The sequence below is a fragment of the Eumetopias jubatus genome, unplaced genomic scaffold (assembly GCF_037043125.1).
Source record: "Eumetopias jubatus isolate StellerSeaLion01/CBP00866 unplaced genomic scaffold, mEumJub1_p1.0 scaffold_3, whole genome shotgun sequence".
Lineage (NCBI taxonomy): Eukaryota > Metazoa > Chordata > Mammalia > Carnivora > Otariidae > Eumetopias > Eumetopias jubatus.
Genome location: NW_028274809.1, coordinates 78165703 through 78184721, shown reverse-complemented (window position 1 = coordinate 78184721; position 19019 = coordinate 78165703). Strand labels below are relative to the sequence as shown.

General features: G+C 40.1%; 1 protein-coding gene across 1 annotated transcript in view; it reads right to left on the bottom strand.

Annotated features, from left to right (window-relative positions):
- The window catches only part of CACNB4 (calcium voltage-gated channel auxiliary subunit beta 4), a 236835-nt gene that overhangs the window by 10153 nt on the left and 207663 nt on the right, over positions 1-19019 (bottom strand). The window contains exons 10-12 of the mRNA XM_088021703.1: positions 13872-13981; positions 8211-8362; positions 6414-6509 (exon numbers count right to left, since the gene is read on the bottom strand). Coding sequence (XP_087877829.1) covers positions 6414-6509; positions 8211-8362; positions 13872-13981 — 358 coding nt within the window. The remainder of the gene's footprint in view (positions 1-6413; positions 6510-8210; positions 8363-13871; positions 13982-19019) is intronic.

Genomic DNA, 19019 nt, shown 5'->3' with positions numbered 1-19019 from the left:
CCATGTCAGCCACCAGCGGAATACCACCAAGTGCCCATGTTGGAAGTCACTAAGTTTGAGGGAGCTTTACTGCACCGTCACAGATAACCAAAACCTTGTCCTAGAACAAGGGTGGCAACTTTGGTGGGCTGGCTCCATGGGGGCTGCTTCTATAAACAAAGTCTGACCGCAATACTCCCATTCATTTACGTATCGTGAGGAGCTGCTTTCCTGCTACCAAAGCGGAGTTGGGTAGTCTTGTGAAGACCATATGGCCCAAAAACCTAAAATATTTACTTTCTGGCCCTTACTGAAAAAGTCTGCAGACTCCTCCCTTAAAAGAAGCTTTACCTATGAAACCCATGCTTCTCTTTCCAGAATACATAGTAACCAGTTTGCTGCCATTCACTATCTTATGCTGGCTTTGGCCAAGGTTTATGTTCTTTGGAAAGCCAGTTCACCTCTCTTGGTCTCAGTTCCCTCATTTGAAAAATGAGGTGGTTGGACTGGATCAGTCCTTCCCCAGAAGTGTTCCATGAAACAATAAATCCACAGGATGCTCTGCGAAAAATGGTTCTGTTAGTCAAAATTTATGGGAACCACTGTATACTATCCTGACGGAGGTATAAAATATTCATCAGCATATGAAGTCTTCTGCAGTAGAAAAACCAGTTTAGCTTTGTTTACGTAGTGTTTTCTCAAACATTGTTGGTATCAGAGCTCTTTCCCCATAGCACCTGTGGACATCACATGAAGCCCATATTGGGAAGAACACTCAAGGAAACACTACACTGGGTGCTCTTCAAGGTTCCTTTTTGCTTCAGCAATCCCTGGGTCTAGGATTCATTTTGCTGGCTACAGAGAGCTAGCTTTTTTTCAGTACTCTTTTAGATCTCTCTTTCTAAAGACTGATGCCTTTAATTTCTTAGCAATGTGTGACTCTGCCAGTATAATTTGCTGACTTTTCAGATTGGAGATGCAGTGGCCAATTAAGCAAGTTGTAAATTCTCCTAGAGGAACTAAAATGACACAGTGATCACCAGTCTTTCAGTGACAATTATAATTATGGTCTTAAAGTAAAGCAGGAACAAATGCAGGCACATTTTTAGATTACTACTAGTTTTATAATCCAAAGGTTTTTTTCACATGTGCCAACATAGAGTGTAAAATTCCTTCTTAGCATTACAAACGCTATTCAAACAAGATCAAATGAACATGTTTAATAATGCAAACAGTGTTTAGAAAATATTAAATACAAAGTAACCTTACTTATCCAGACTGCTTGTTTAATATTTCAAGTTATCTGATCAATTACATAAAACAGGAATTTGCTGCTGAGATATAATAGAGCAAGGCTGTCTTGCCGGTGCATGAGGCTGTTTTGAGATTCCTGACATATGGATAAATCCTAAGACATCTCACAGTATTATCTGCATTTAAGTATGCACATATATTTTCTTGGTGCCAGCTATTTCAAAGGTAACACATGGCATTATATACACAACTCAATTGTCAACCCTCTCACAGCAGCTAAAATACAACAATTTTAATAGGACACAAGTATATTCTCTAATAATTATTAGGGGGAAAAATGTTAATAAAATCATTCTTATAAACAGATCAAAGAAACAAGTTTAATTCACCTAAAATGTATCTCAAGAAATCACTTATTAAGACCTCTTATAAGGGCACCTGGGTGGCTCAGTCGTTAAGCATCTGCCTTTGGCTCTCAGGTCACGATCCCGGGGTCCTGGGATCGATCCCCGCATTGGGCTCCCTGCTCGGCGGGAAGCCTGCTTCTCCCTCTCCCACTCCCCCTGCTTGTGTTCCCTCTCTCGCTGTCAAAAAAAAATAAATAAAATCTTAAAAAAAAAAAAGACTTCTTATAATGTTATTCACCAAAACGTGTGTCTATATTAACCTAAACTAGTGGTTCTCAACCAGGAGTGATTTTTTTCCCTAAGGGACATTTTGCAATGTCTGGAGACATTTTTGGTTGTCCCAATTTGGAAGTTGGTACTGGCCAGGGATGCTGCTAAACATCCTACAGTGCATAGGACAGGTTCCCATAACAAAGAATTATCCAACCTAAAATGTCAATAGTGCTGAGGTGGAGAAACCCTGATCTAAACCACTCTCTTCATCTACAAGAGATTTATAAAGTAATATCTGTAAGGATACTTATGATCTACCAAATTGTTTGCTAAGAGTTGACTTAGCCAACTGTAATCTCTTTCTGAAAAACTGAAGAATAATTGACATTTGATATTATATCAGTTTCAGGGGCAGGACATACTGATTCGACAATTATATACATTACAGAATGCTCACCGCAAGCAGAGTTACCATCTGTCACCATATAAAGTTTTTACAAATTATTGACTATATTGCTTAGGCTGTACTTTTTATCATGACTTATTTATTTATAACTGGAAGTTTGTACCTCTTAACCTCCTTCACCTATTTCATCTGCCCCCTCACCTACCTCCCTTCTGGCAACTACCAGTTTGTTCTCTGTGTTTGAGTCTGTTTCAGTTGTTTGTCTGTAGCCAACTGTAATCTTATTAGACTATGCAGTCCTTGAAGGCAGGAACATGCCTTTGAAACCCCAACACCTAGTGAGGTAACAGGCCTAACACTTTTTTTTTTTTTTTAAGATTTTATTTCTTTATTTGAGTGAGAGAGTCAGAGAGAGAGAGAGAGAGCGCAAGCGCGTATGCACGTGCACGTGAGCAGGGGGGAGGGGCAGAGAGAGAGGGAGAAGCAGACTCCCTGCTGAGCAGGGAACCCAATGTGGGGCTCCAATCCCAGGATCCTGAGATGATGACCAGAGCCGAAGGCAGCCGCTTAACCAACTGAGGCACCCAAGCGCCCCAGGCCTAACACTTAAATAATGTTTGCTGAATGTATTTTAGTTCTTGTAGGTGAGCCGCACAAAATTGAGATGACCAAATATTTTGAGTTTGTCTGACTTAACCCTACAGTGGCATGGATACCATGTCCTCAGCCATGCCCACCAATCGTTCCATAGAAGTATCTGATATTAATGACATTTTGAAACAATGAAGCTATCACTTAACTTGATATATTTTCTGCTTATTTTTATACTCTCCTCTTCCTTGGGCTCCACAGATGTTGGTTTTACCAACATCTCTACACTGATCACTTACTTCCAAAATCTAGACAGAATCAGTCTTACAGTTGAGAAGGGTCTTAGATACCATAGCCTTCAGCCTTAACCAGAGGAGATTCCTCTCACAACGCTGACATTTGTTCCTAGAGCCCACTCTATGAACAGAGAGCCTCCAAATGAATGCAGTGAGAGACGAGGAGCTCACCACTTAGAAAGCCATCCCATTCTTTTCGGCATTTGCATTTGCATAGACTTGTGAAATGCCTTGCTCCTGGTGGATGAATCTGCTCACTCTGTCCAATGAAATTAGACAGGACTAACTACTCTCCAGTCCACCCAGATCTGCTCCCCAAACTCTGGCACATCTTGCGGCTACCTCAGGGACCTCACAGAACTAGGCCACCTGCAAGGTGTAGATCCCTCTACATCTGTGAAGACAAACATGGCCAACGAATTTTGAGATAATAATCTGTATTTTCCCTTTTGTATTTTCCCCCTTTCTTTTCTACCACTCATGCAGGTGACAGGGTCTGGGTTTCCTTGTCTGGCATGGGGATGGGGGTGGGGGGGCCGGTGATGGGTGCTGTGGCAAGAAATTGCCAGCTCTCCATTTCCCTTCCTGGGTTTTGTTTCCCAAAAGCCTAAATTGGTTGAAGAGATTTTGCTAACTGACTCAGGAAACAAAGGAAGGTGGGGATGCTTTTAGACATAACAAAAGCAAACAACAGGAAGTTCCCTTAATAGCAACAAGAGGGGAAAAGAGGGAGACACCTCCTCTCCCTCAGACACAGAAGAGAAAGGAACTCCCTTGCCAATGTCCAGAGAGCAGGAACGTCCATGTCTCCTGCCTGACGAAGATTCTCTGTTCCAGATGAGGTCCGATGCAGCAGAACATCCATCCTGAAGAACCACATGGACGTGGCCAATGGTTGCCTGAACTGGAACTCTCCCCCTCAACTCCCTCAATTTCCTTACCAACTCCCCTTTACCACTTGAGGTCTTTGTTCTGTCCTGGAGATTTCTCTTGCACAGCAAAGTTGGGGGCCAGAGACTCACCTGCACGACACAGCTGTGTAGAGGTGGAGGGGCACAGTGAACGGAGGTTTGTTGGAGTCAGACAGACCTAGGGTTGAGTCTGGGGGCTCATTTACTAATTGTTACCTCCAACAAGTTTCCTAACCCGGGACCTAGCTTTCCCTTCTAGAGAGTAAGGGTAATGTTATCTACTAGGGTGGTCAAAGAGGCCTATCCTCAGATTTACTGGGAAACCCCGCTGTGATGAGTGTAGTCAGCAGACAGCCTGGGGCGGGGGTTGGGGGGGCTGTGGCACCTTCTGGAAGAACCACAGCATTGGTCCAAGCCACAGGCCGCGGCTCCTAGCCAGTGCCTGAGCACAGCACGGGGACTAGAGCCCGAACAGTTCTGCCCAACGTGTGATAAACATGCAAGAAAGCGGCATCTCAGTCTGAGGCTCCTCCAATCCATTCCTCCTTCCTTCCTCCTTTCCTTTCATGCCATCAGTCTGGTCTGGTCGGAAGGTTCTCCCGGCCTGTTCTGCCCTCTTTCTCTTTTAGTCTTTCAAACGCATTTCCTCCAATAGATCCGTGACTTCTAATTCCATTTAGGTGTCTGCTTCCCAGAAGACCCAAACTGACACCACTCTCTTCACAAGACTGTTCTAAGAATTGGAAACAACGGCATAGCCTAGTGTTTGGGGTGGCTGCTCAGTAAAGGTTAACTTCCTTCAGCAGGTAAGGATTATAGAGTCAGGGGCTAGGTAATACATTTTTGTCTTTACACGAGGGGCTTGAATTATACATTCCATTTTGTAAGAGGACTTCGTTCACTTCGTAAGTTGGACGTCTTAACATAGCACCCCAGACCCCAGCCTGTCCAAATTATCTGCGGGCAGGGATCCAGTTATATGTATAGGTAGGTGGAACTGGGAGGACGGAAACTGGCTTTGGGGCCAGATAGATTTAATCTAATCCTAATTCGCTGGGGGACCTTAGGAGAATCATCTAACCTCTCTCCCTTCAGTAGCCTCATCTACAAAATGGGGGTAATACTGCCTCCCTTACTAGGTAACAGTGAAGATTACAGATAATCCACGTAAAGCATCTAGCATTGTGTCTGGCCTGTCTAATAAGCATCCAGCAAAAGGATGCATCAGACTCTTACTGTCTTTCGTTCATCCTTTCATTCATTCATTTATTCAATAAATATTTACTGTGGGCCCACCATAATAAAGGGCTGAGATATAACAGTGAACTCCACAGGAACAGATCCTTAGAGAGCCTGACAGGTTAGGCACGGCAGAATGCAAAATACATCCGATATTTATAACAGAAACACCTAGATGGTGCTTATTATGTGCCAGGCCCTGTGCTAAGAGCTTTACCACATAGTCACTCATTGAATCTTTACACCAACCCAGTGAGGGAGGTACTTGCTCAAGATTACGAAACCAGTGTGGATGTGAACACAGGCAATCTGGCTCCAGAGTCCATACTTTGAACAGCCAAGCTGTATTGTCTCTCTAAACATCCGGATTAGATTTTATGCTTCCACAGAACATAAATGATCCTTACACAAGTATATATTTAAAAATCTAGTAAATCAAATCAGTGGAAAAGACAGTTATTTTCTTTAGAGAAACACAGGAACAGAAGGAGTAAGTCAGCTGAGCAACAGACTGATCAGCCACTGGTGACCCACGGCGGGGGCAGTCACCTCCCCGCACCCACCAAAATCCCTGCCATCGTCTTGGCTTCCAACTCAGCCGCTGTTTTCTGGCAATGGCACCAGGACAAACATCGCTATAATTTGATTTTTCATCTTACTTAACCCTGACCTCTTCATCTGCTATAACCGCAGGGCTCTTCTAGTTCCCATAAATTCTCAGCCTTCAAGGTCATATCTTTTCTGCCTACTGGAACTTTCTGGCAGAAAAATTAAAGGAAAGTCAAATCAGGATGTTTTATTTTTCTCTTTTCATAAACGTGTCCCCATGACTGGATTAAGCAGTCTGCTGAGTGTCTGCGAGGTCAAGGTAGCAGGCGAGGACATGGGACACAGGACACTAGGTTCATTTCTTCTTACATGGCAGTTCTGGATGCCTGAGTGTAGCCAACATGACAACAGCCCTTTGTTCGAAAAACCCTGTATGTTTATGGTAACATATCATCACCCTCATTCTAGAACAAAAATGACAATGGTAATAGGAAAACAAAAAACACAAAACACACCACCCTCTCCTGTCTTGGCAAGAATGACTAAGACAAAAAATGATGGTACTTACTGGGGGACATTGTGCAAGTTTGTCAGCTGCCACCAGTTGAACATTTAAGTGTTTGCTTTGGGACTTTCCTCTAGATTTAATCAACCGCTGTAAAACCTGATAGAAGAAGACATGAATCAATGAGTTAAAAGAAAAATGAATAAACCAAGACCTTTTTAATAGTCTGGTTAGCCCTGAGTATTAATAAAGAGGAAACACAATATGAAAAATCACATATGTAAACTCCGTAATGACATCACCCACTTACACCGGCTCTCACTTACCGTGGCTTTGGTGTGTGCATCCTATTCTCTCTCTGTGTGGGTCCTAGTGGGATCTCAAGTTCCTGCCCTAGATTTTACCCAGAAATTTCAAAGAGAGCCCTGCAAAAGTGGAGGGATTGCTCTGTACCAGGTCATTTATGTCCAAATTCAGTTAAGTACTATTTTAGTTCACTATCTCAATATCAGATAAGTATCAGTCTTTTATGTAACTGGTCCTTTTGGTCACTGATAATTATTGAGGTGTTCCAGTTTACATTAATAAGAAGATTTCATGATAGAAATCTAGGCAAAACATTTGCACTGGCATATTGCTGCATATAAACCAGTGAATATCTGTGTCATTTGGGCACTGCTGTAACTGCATTTGTCATATACTCCCTCTCCCTTCCATTTTTTTTAGCTGAAACAGGGCCCTCACCCCCAAAATGGTACTAGTCAGTGAGGCTCTATGACACCTCAGCACGTATGTCCATAGGAGCCCCTGTTCCTACACTTAATGATCCCCTGGTGATGAGGCAGCAGCAGAAAGAGGTTGAGATCTATTCTGCTGTGATGAAGGGTGCTTGAATCCCCTTCAGTTTCTGGGCCAAAGAGACCGCCAGGTGGTCAAGGCAAGTTCAGTCCATTCTAATGGTTCCCAAAAGGTCCTGGTTTGGTCAGGATTCCCAAGTCCATCCTGTGTAGAACCAGTGCCTGCAGAGATGGAAGGTTGAGGGGTTGGGGAAGGACGCAGCTTCTTTGGACATTCTCCATCTGTGAGAGGCGACTACTGCTCTGGTTGGAAATTGAATTGGCATTTTAGTGCTAAACTGCACTCTTGGAGGCATTAAAAATAAACTAATTATTAAGGTAGTACCTCCCTAGGATATCTTTTTCACATTAACTTTTTAGAATGTCATCACTTCTTAAAAATGAAAGAACAACCAAATCAAAAGAGACCAATTTGAGGCAGTCTCACTTTTATTTTTATCTACCTTTGTGGCATAAAGAAAGACACATGGCAGATATCCCATTGTGTTTAATCACAGAATACCTATTCCTTGAAGAACCCAACCTGAGCACATATATAAACATCTATAACTTTTCCATCAGAGATTTTATGCAGTGATGTTTGACTTTATGTATAATAAATGTATATACCTTTCTTGAACTATGTACTCTCTCAACCGGGGAGAGAATATAGGTGCTACAGGAATCAATATCCCCCAAGAAATTTACTAAGATAGAACCCAAAGTCTCTGAAAAGCCATACTTACTTTTTCTCATCTTTCTTAACTTTTTGTTTCTATTATATTCTTGCATAACTGCCTGGCTGGGGAACCACAATAGAGAGTGACCTTCTTTAAAACAATGGCTATTCTTTATTTGCTCTCTTAGAATTTCTAGAACCTGTACAGACTGTGGGAATTAAAACTGCCCATTAAAAAGGGTCTCAATAAGATATTCTCCTGACGCACTAACAAAAAAGCACAGAGCAAAGAATATTTCAAAGGAAAGGAGCTTCTGATCCTTAAGGGACAAATGAGCTAATTACCTTTGGAGATGAGACTTTTACATGAACAATAATTGGTGCTAAAGAAGTCTTTATAAGTTGTGCTGGGTGATTGATGGTGTCTGCATCAAGAACAACCAGTTGCAAAGATCTTGCCAACTCAAAGATTCTTTCAATTTCACTTTGTACTTCCGCTAAAAGGAGAAATAATAAATAACAGGACATGGTTATTTTTATTAATTAGTTCTTATATTTAAAAACGTAGTACCCCTTTCTGATGTTTGTCTACATTGCAAAACAGAACATTTTGAATTTCATACTTCTTTTAACTTAAGATCTTTTCTAAAGAGAGAGAGATGGGTTGAGTTTTGGTTGGTTTTCACCAAACCAAATATTTGGTGAAAAAAATTGAGATGGTCCTCTTAACTCACTTCTTACACTTGTCCTGAAATTAAGCTATTTATATAGCTATGTTGTTTATGATTGTTGCTTTGTTCTAAAGAATTTTTACTTAGCTATGAAAGTTGAAACCACACTTAGGAAAGAACTGAAATACATGTGTAGAGCAACATCACATGGAAAGCAAATTACACTGAAATATTTCAACCAATCAACAATTTATATATTAATATTTTGGAAATATGTATTTTTAAAACCCCACAATTCATCTGTTTTGACTGATATGCATATTTTTTATCCAGGGTTAAATGTCTGGGTGTACTCTTACAACTAACATATTACTATGTCTTAATTCAAGTATTAGAGCCAGTACACTTGGTCTAAGGCATAATCTTCAGTATTAAAAAAAAAAAACTAAGGCAATTATATTATAAATGCTGAAATGCCTTGAGAATGAAATCTATTCAACTGGCTGTAATAGCCAAGTGACCTGAATCTCTGCATGAATCTAGTCAAATAAAAAAATCTAGTTATTCTCCATGTCTGAAGCAAGCCAGCTATTTTTAAAACAAAGCAGATTATCTATAAAAACATAATTTGGTTTTCTAAAACATAAAAAGTTTTTTCATATATATTTTATAAATCATCTGATATATTGGGTCATATTCAAAGTCTGAATTAGACTACTTAATTTTCAGAGAGATGGTCTTGTTTTATTTTTTACTTATTTTTATTTTTGGCCTGTGCATTATAGGCGTGACCTAGCAATGTTGTAATCTCGTTTAAATTACACAGAGTAGACAAAGTTGCCTAATGTAAATTACTTCAAAGATGGCCTAGGAAAGAGGTGATGTTGCTTTAAATATACCCGTTGAAAAGGGTTTCTACCAGAATGCCATGATTTGTTTTGCTTATACAGTATATATTCAAGTTCACGTCACCCACCAAAAAGTCCTCCCTTCCATAACCAGACATACTGGTTCACATCACCCACCAAAGAGTCCTCCCTTCCATAACCAGACATACTGACAGGGTGTGCGGGAGCATGAATGCTCAAGACTATCTTGTAACTCTAGTTTCTTGGGCTTTGCATATAATAGCCTAAAATTCTTCCCACAAAATCACTGATGTTTAATGCATGATTTGTATTAGAAATAGGAATTTCAAGAGTGAACATAGCTATCATTTTTCATATGATCCAATCCCAGTGGTCTGAAAGATTTTATATTGCTTTGAAAGATGACTAGCTCCCAAGACATTTATGAAAAGAATTTGGACAATTAGGCTCATTTGCAAAATTCTTCTGAAGTCACATACTACACTTGTGAGTAATAATAACACACCTGTCTCTTTTTTCTCACATGTCAAAAACAGTTAAAAAAAGATTTTTCTTATAAGAGAAGTTCAGAAAATAAAGTGTATTTGTACTGTAGTAGATTTCAGCCTCTGGCTGTTGGGGTATGCTCTCCATTTGATGTTGTCATTAAATTGTCACTGGTTTAACTCCTGTCCAGGACTATAGTAGAACAAGTCTGCACTGCTTTAAATTTCAAATCTGAATACAATGTTTCCTGAAGTAGCAAAAAGGTAGTGAAGCAAACTGGACTGCTCTAGTACAAAGAACCCTTGAGGCACACTGTGTAAATAACACAGAAATACCTAGCCTTATTTATTCTGCATCAGCAATGAGGTAAATGTGGTTTTTGACCTATGCAGAGGGCAAGCACATCCAAGACTTAGACAACACAGAACTTTTAGGCAATGGGAACTCAGACAGGAGTGGAGAGGTGCTTGGGCAAGAAAGCCAGAAGGCTGCAGAGGCCACATTATATACTAGAGTGGGTCCAAATTTGCATAATATGTATTTGGAATTCAATACATAAACTGTATGTCTGAGAAAGAGAATGGCATATATATCTACATAGCTCATTTTCTTAAAGAAAAACTTCAAGCTAATCCAGCAATCTTCACTTCCCATGCTGATTCTCGGTTCCAGTGGAAGGTTCCAATGGAAGTTTCATCATGATCTTATTTCAGACAAATGGGGCCCTGAGAAGTCACGGATTACAATGCTGGAAGAACCTCCGTGAACACTTCTATAACTTGACTATGACCAATCTAGACCCACCTCTCTCCAGCATCTCTGTCATCTGTGATCTTTCTTATATCCAAATGCTGAAACTACTCCTTTGGGTTCAGAGCAACAGTTCCCAAAGTGAGTACCCTGGAACACTAATCCCTTAAAATATCCTAAGAGGAAAAAGAGATTTTTTTGCAAAATATTGCAGGCTTTAATAGTTTCTTTTGGAATTTCAAACATGCATTACCCTTTGTATCTTAATGGCTCCTGGAAGTCTTGCAGTAAAGACTGCCAACTGTTTAATCCAAATTTCCACATTTGACTATGGAAAGCATTTTGGATGTAACAACTATTAGTATCCTTTAGAATTCACATTTCATAGAATCTACTTTGGAGTTTTCTTTAGCAAGGCATACTTAGAGCTCTAACACACTGGCCTCAACCTACTTTTCCAGTCTCTTTCCCTGTTGCTTTCAAACCATGCCACCCACTCCCCTTTCCTAAGCATTCTGTGAACAAACTACTTGTTTATCAACCAAACGCTGAGGCCTTTGCACATTTTTGTCTGCCTTGAAGAACCGGCTCAAATATAACTTCCTCGAAGTCTTCTTTGATACCTCTTACTCCCTACCCTTCTTTCTTTATATCCCTAGCTCTTGGCTCATAATTCCATTATCAGACAGCATTTTAATCATCTGCCCCTTCTTTCCAGTGGCTTATGGGTAAGATATTTTTCTTAGTCCTTCCTAAGTCTGGCATAATGTGTGGCAGCACATAACAATAAACATGTGATGGCGGAATGTACAAATGTGCATTAACAAGCAGGCAAATGGAGATAAGTGGCTCACATAGTGGTTATTATAATAGATTGCCATTAAATTATTTCTAATGGTTGTAGGTATATGAATTTGCAAAGCAAAGGGAAAAACCAGTGAACTGACATTCACCTTGTTTTGTCCTCAATATTTACACTAACTCCACTCCACTGGACTGAAACAGGTGACTAGATTATACAGAATGACTTCAAAGAATATCCATAAGACCCTTGGCTGGGGTAGATGGTTAGAGTCAGGCAACCTTGCGTATGCATTTAAGTGTTTTTTAACCTCTCATTATACATCAGAGGAAGGAGTAATCAAAAGTCAAAGGCACTTTGTGGAGTGAAAAGGAGAGTGGAAGACAGGAGAATAGACAATAGATGCTTGTTTAAGAAATCTTCAATCTAATTTGGCATCCTTGTCTCCCACAGCATTTAACTTTAGTCAGTCCCCTAATCTGATTCATCATCAACTCTTCCATTATTACTTCCTTAAGGTCAAAATACAGTATCTTTAAGAATGTTTCACTCTGTATGTGAAAGATCTAAATACTGAACTAAGGAAAGAACCACTGATGTCCGGGATCTTGCCCTCACAAGGACTGACAACTATTCCATTGGTATGTTTAACATTTTTTCATAAACCATCCAACAAACATTTATTGAACAATTACCATGTGCCAATCCCATGCCAGGAATACAGAGATGATACTTCGTAGCCTCTTTCTAATCTGTACAATTCTTGGCTCAGGGTCAAGGTTCAGCCTCCAACAAATTCTTGCATAGGATGTTTGGGCGTGCAAGCTATCTTGGAATTTTTTTGTTTTCTATCATCATCTCAGTTGTTTAAAAAAGTGTTGTGACACAGAGGACCCCTATTTTTCCTACCCTGCCCACGAGGAAGAGGGGAGTAAAACAAACTGCCCTCAGAATGTGAATGCAAAAGAGACTCCTAGAAAGTTTTAAGTGGATTTTACCACTCTTGGCAATCACAGAAAGCACAAACAGGCTCTTGAGATGAATGTCGTTATTCCCCAGCGGCATGGACTTGTTTCTGTGGATGGTGATTCCATTTCCCACAGCCCTGTTCATCCATGGCTTTATGTAGCTAACCACATATTGAGTAAGAGGCAGGTGGGGCTAGGTAGGGAGAGATAGGTAGGGGGCTATGTGACTAGGTTCACACAGGGGGGCTATGTGTTCGGGCTCACAGCAATCCCAGTTGGGGAAAATGCTGAGGCGAACAAAACCAGAGATGAGGGAATATAATGAGACTAACGAGTCTACCTCATTTGTCTTAAATGTCAGAGATATCTCTGTAACAGCTACAGGTGGACCACTGAAAATTACCAAACTACAAATAAAAAGTAAACAGTGCTGTCAGTTGCAGAGACGTCAAGATTTACATTCCCTAGTCAGTTATCAATAAAAGACCGTCAGTGAAAGCCCACAGTGGCAACCCACTCGGGACCCCTCTCACTTTAGAGATTTTTTTTTTCTTTCCTTTCTGTCCTCATCTTCACTTAATAAACTTTCACCTCACCCTTTCATGTCTGTGAGATTCATTTTTTGACGCCGTGAGATAAAGCACCCTACAATCCGGTAGCAATGTGGTATTTTTTTTTTAAAGACTTCACCCATTCATTTCAGACACAGAGATAGAGAGAAAGAGAGAGAGAGCATGAGCAAGGAGAGAGGCAGAGGGAGAGGGAGAAGCAGGCTCCCCGATGAGCCAGGAGCCTGACGTGGGGCCTGATCCCAGGACCCTGGGACCACGACCTGAGCCGAAAGCAGATGCTTAACCATCTGAGCCACCCAGGCACCCCAGCAACATGGTATTTTTCCCTTCTCCATCATGGTGAATTTCAGAATGCTTTCTGACTGTGCTCCAGGAAAGACACATTTATACTCCATGCATGTTATTCATGTTCATGGCTCTTTCCACTTAAAGCTGTGACTATTCTGGGTACTACCAGCTAGCAGCAGAAGCAACACTAAAACACCATTATCTAGCTTTCTTCTAAAGATCTGAGAAGGTTGAACATCTCATTTTCTTTCATGTCAGCTGTGACTCAGGTATGACAGATATCATTAGCCTCATTGAGAAGCTGGGGCAGAGTGGAGATGAGTGGTTTCACGTGGTTAGGCAGTAACATACCAGGAGAGCCCAATGAGGATTCTTCCCACCAGACTACTAATTAACTAAATGACTAGAGCTGAGAGAGGAGGCTCCGGTGGCTATAGGACTCTGTTCCCTTCTTTTCTGTGGATACCATTCTTTTCAGTTCATCAGCACTTCCCCATTCAGAATGGGGAGCAAATTGGAAAAAAGACATTCGCAAACAAAACATGTGTCATCCCACTCTGAAAGCATAGCTTGGACAAGTACCACATTTGAACATCTTACCTAAGCTGGACCGAGTGTTCGAACGTTCGATTATCGCTCTCTTGCTGGGATTATTTAGGACAGACCTCTTAGCAAGAGAAATGTCAGCTGTCACTCTTGTTATTGATATCCTATGAATAGGAACACAGAACAGAACAAGCCAGTAAAAAATGTTATGGGGCTCTCAAGTGATTTATAACCACAGTACTTAATAACCACTTTACATACAGCCCTGCGACCACCGTATAATAAACATTGGCCACAAGTATTTTAAACAGGCTTTGGCTAGTATTAAAATATAAGCCGGGTAGAATGGAGGAAGGTTTTGGCTGTTTAACCAAAACCAAAACTAAACCAAAAACAAACCTGTTGTTAAAAAAGCAGCTCTTCCTCCACCATTACCTACCTTGCCAAATTCTCTTTATAATGCACACCATATCAGGAGGGAATCAAAACATATGAATAAACCATGCTCTTTCTGGGAAAGAGCAATACAATTTCCCCATAATTCACAGTTGATTTGCTCTTGAACAAGACTCCAGAAACTACGAATGCTCTGCCCAGATGTATCAATGCTGCTGGTCAAAGGGGAAAGCCCTCTTCATTTTCATCATCGACACTCAACCAATTGGTAGCGATGTTGCATTCCTGGTGCTCAACAGTTAAATTCATGATACAAAAAGCATTTCTCCCCAAGCCCAAAGGAATGTTTCATTTCTAAGAATATAGTAAATATGATTTCTCTTCTGCATGCATAAGATTCTCAGCATATTTGCTTAAGACTTTGAATGCATAAAGTGGGGAGCCATAAGACACAACAGTTGAGGGCAATGTGAGGATCGTTGCGAGGACTTGGGGAAGTCGGAAAGTTTCCTGCACTTATGCAGGAGAAGAATAAAGCAAAGACACTGCAAATGAACAGAGAGAGGAGTCTATTTGCATATGATTGATCACATAAGGATCTCTGGAATTTATAGTTTTAAAATTCTTGACTTTAAACTGGCATTGATCAATTTCAGATGATTATCTACCTGCAGAATGCAAAGAATGCCTCTCTAAGCCAGTTATTGCCACCACGGAAAGGACCTTTCTCCATTCTTATTTTCAGAGCTTGGCAGAGTTCCAGAAAGGAGACAAAAGAGTAGTGCCCCTTCCCTTTTTGCGCAGTGCACCCATTCTCCTTCATTTTTATATGCCTTTGGGGGTTGGGGCAGGGAAGAGGTAGAGTTGTGAACGGTAATTGAGCCATATGTCACCTCACACTTGTTTTAGTATACTATCAGCCCTCTCAGGAGACTCTTCACCTGACTTCAGTGACCCAAAGCCTTAAGGAAAATATAAAATACTCCTTTTCACAAATGAATGGAAATTGCTTCTTTAAAGCAACAGGCTGTACAAAAGTTCTGATACCATTTTAATGCAAAGCACCTTCTTGTGTCATTGTATTGTATTTATAAACTGTAGATGGTCGGTAAGTTTTAAATTTTCACATTTTTTAGAATTTTTAAGCATTAATAAATTATTTGAAGCATCTTCAAATTATCTTCTGCAGAAACCAAGGGCTTTGTGAAATACCCTCAGTCCATTGGGAACACTGAAGGGAAGCTGAGTTGGCGGAGCACCAGAGTTCCTACCATCCATGCCAGGCAAACGCCTCCACACTTCTGTTTTCTACATTGGGGCTTTATATATGATTTCATTGTAAAAAGCTGTTCAACTGCTAAAAGACATTGGAAAACACTGGTCAAGTACAACGTCTTCATTTTGCCAAGAAAACTGAGACACAGAGAGGAAGTTCCACATGATTAGTGAGAGGCTAAGAAGGCCTAAAACACAGACCAGGCCAGACCACAAACACCAGGCCAGGACTTAGTCACCTGACTCATAAGTCTCTTAGAGTTTCAGTTTTCTTCTCTAGCAACCCTGAATGCCCAGATGCAAGCCAAATCATCAAGCGTAGATGCAGTCGACCTTGACCATGTGCAGAGAGGTGGTCAGGATTTCAATGAGGTTAAAGTCAAGTGAATCTCATGTCTCAGTCTCCATTACTCAGAAGGCCTTTGCAATTTAAGGTACGAAATCTCATGGGCAGTCCCGTGCTCACAGCTCCTTTATTTACAGAATAGGGTTTGCTTGTTTATTTGTGTGTTTCTGTTTGTTGTTTAAGAATAGAGTTGCTGGTTAGGAACACAGAGTCAAGTTCCAGAGCAATTCAAATCTATGACTGGAAAGAAGTGGGTTCATTTAGGAACAGAACTCAACTTTCTAGAATAAAGAATTTTGGAGGGCCTAAAAAGTCCGTTCTGCATAAGGGAGATGAAGTTTTCTAGTTCTATACAAGCCAAATAGTGACCTTTGATTCTTAAAATTTGAAAGGATTACCAACAGGTGCATACTCTTATTTTTTCTGGATTTTAAACATGTTTACGAAGCTATTTTCAAACACACACAGAGCTTTACAAGTTTTTACAAGTTCTACCAAAAAGCAAGCAAACAAAACAATAACACAAACATACACAGAAAAAAAACCTGCTTCATATATTCCACGAATAGGAAAAGGTATGGACAATATAGGGTTCTTTTTCTTGTTTTATGTGACAACTAAGTACCAGCAGATTTGTTAATCTAAGTTATTTCTCAAACATCTTTTTTAAAAAAGATTTATTTATTTATTTTAGGGACCAGGGAGGGGGGCGGCAGGGAGAGGGACAGAGAGAATCTGTCACCCCACCAGGAGTGAAGCCCATCATGGGGCTGGATCCCAGGACCCCACTTGAGATCACAACCCGAGCAGAAAACAAAATTTGGCCGCTTGGTAAGTATTATTACAAGTTATTTCTTAATAATAGAACTCATGCATGCATGAAAGAGCTCAGGACAAGACAGACACAGCCCCAGAAACCCTTCAATAAGAAAAAACAGGTTTCTATTTTCCATACAAAGATGCTTACTATTACCAAAATCAGACACCAAATCCAAACTCTTTTTTTGTAAAAGGCTTCTCAGCAATATAATTGAAGTTTATATACATTTTTTAGTTTTATATATGTTAAAAATATACTTTATATACTAGTTATATATTTATTATTATTATTTTACTTATTACAATGTCCTTTCTACTTCTTTTCTTGTTGTACTCATTCCTCCCAGTGTCTTTCAGTACTTCCGTGCATCTTACTTGATATATGTCTTTTAAATGTTCCCTAGGAAACTTTTCTGTGACATAGTGTCAGTGATTACTGACTGGTGGATAAACACTAACAGAAGTTCAGTTCCTCAGCCAACTGGGTATAGTAGCAAATATCACTGAAAGCTAGCAAAAAATGTTCTCTAAATCTAAGCAAATCTGAATCCCAACGTTCTTTATTTCTGTTTTAGAATTCACTATAATTGCTGCAATCTATCATGACCTATGAGTATTAGTTTTCTGCAAAAAAATGCTACTTTTAGTTATAACACATTCATTCAAAAACAATTAGTATTTCCATGTTCGTTCAGAACAGCTATAAGGTCCTTCTATACTCTACCTTGGCTACATCTAATAAGCAATGCCGTTAGTGCATTAATTAAAAAAAAAACTCCTAGTATTCATAGAGAAGACTATTCTAAAGAACAGAACAGTACACTGTCAAGAAAACTGGGATGGAGGGCATACATAGATCTGAGTATTCTTCCTGGATCTTGGTCTTGCTGGGTGTGTGACCATAGACAAGTCATGTCATCTTTTGAGCATCAGTATCTTAATCAATACAATGGTGATAGCGGCTTTGCCAAACTATCTCATGGGACTGTCCGGAGGAGCAAACAAGGTAATAGATAAAAATGCTTTACTAAATAATTATTCATAGTGTCCTATGTTGATAGGACATAATGTACATAAGACAATTACTGGAGATTTGAAGACTGGAAAGGGACAGTTTCTTTATATACCATCCTCAGAAATTGGCAGTCTACCATGAACTCCCCACCCCCAGAGTCCATGAAATTTATATATACTTTGAGGGTCAGAGAGTCAGGTCAGACATGTTGTAATCAAAACCTGATAATTTGAATGCCTGTTTGGCATTCAAGTATTCAATTATGTTTCTCTAGTGTTTGACCACCGATGAGTCTGTATTTAAAGAGAGAATGGTAGAAGGAGATGATAAGAGGGTGATATTGATTTTGAAACAGAAGGCACTGTGTTCTTTTCCATTTGTTGACTGCAGTTGCAAGTTGTTTTCATTCTGCCATGCCTTGGCTCCTGTATGATAGCATCAGGTGTGCCCACTGCTGTTTATAAATAAATACTACCTCTCTGAGTCTCCTAAGTTGTATTCTCAGCCTCTTTTCTTCAAATTCTTTCTGAAACCGCTTTTTTTTTTTTCCTTTGAGTAGCCTTTGGCTAACAACTTCCTTTAACTTTAGATCTTATCTATACAGGCCACATGATGTTCATTTAGGATTTTTGGCCATGATCATGTTGGTTACAAAGTGTTCGACAACTGCCACAGAGTTGATCTGATCTAGTTGTCAAAATGCATAAAGCAAGAATTTTATTGGAATTTGAAATGATTAGCATAGGTCAACAAATGGCAGTTGGTCTGACTGCCTGCCGTTCAGACTATGAATGGTATATTCAACCAGTCAAACAAACCTCATCCTGAAGGACAATCCCCAGTGAATGTTTGTGGTGTAAAATGAACAGAGAAAAGCTCCATGCCACTGTGTGTTCCCCGGGCTGATGCCATGCACCTACTTTATGATCTGTGCATAGGAACTGTCACTATGTGTGGATATCCACATGGACAAAGATCCCCAAAGATCCCCTGGGAACTAGTTAGTACCATGCTGTTCTTTTTCTTACACGTATTACAGTTTGGCCCTGCAGTAACAGCCACAGCAATAACACTGTGTAGTAGTAGCTCTCAACTAACTCAATTAATCTGAGGTATTAAAAAAGGGGCAAGTCTATGATTTTGTAACAATCAAGCTGTTGGCTTGAATCCAATCTGTTGAATTATTTTCTAACCAGGATCTGAAAAACAGTACTGAAGAAAGTCTCTTAGCCAACGGGTCCCTTTTTTGCTCTTTCTGAAAAATAGTAAGACTTTCCCTTGACTCTTTCTTTTGTCTAACCTACTGCATTCATAGCCAATTAAACACTGAGTAGGTTTCCATTAGAACATA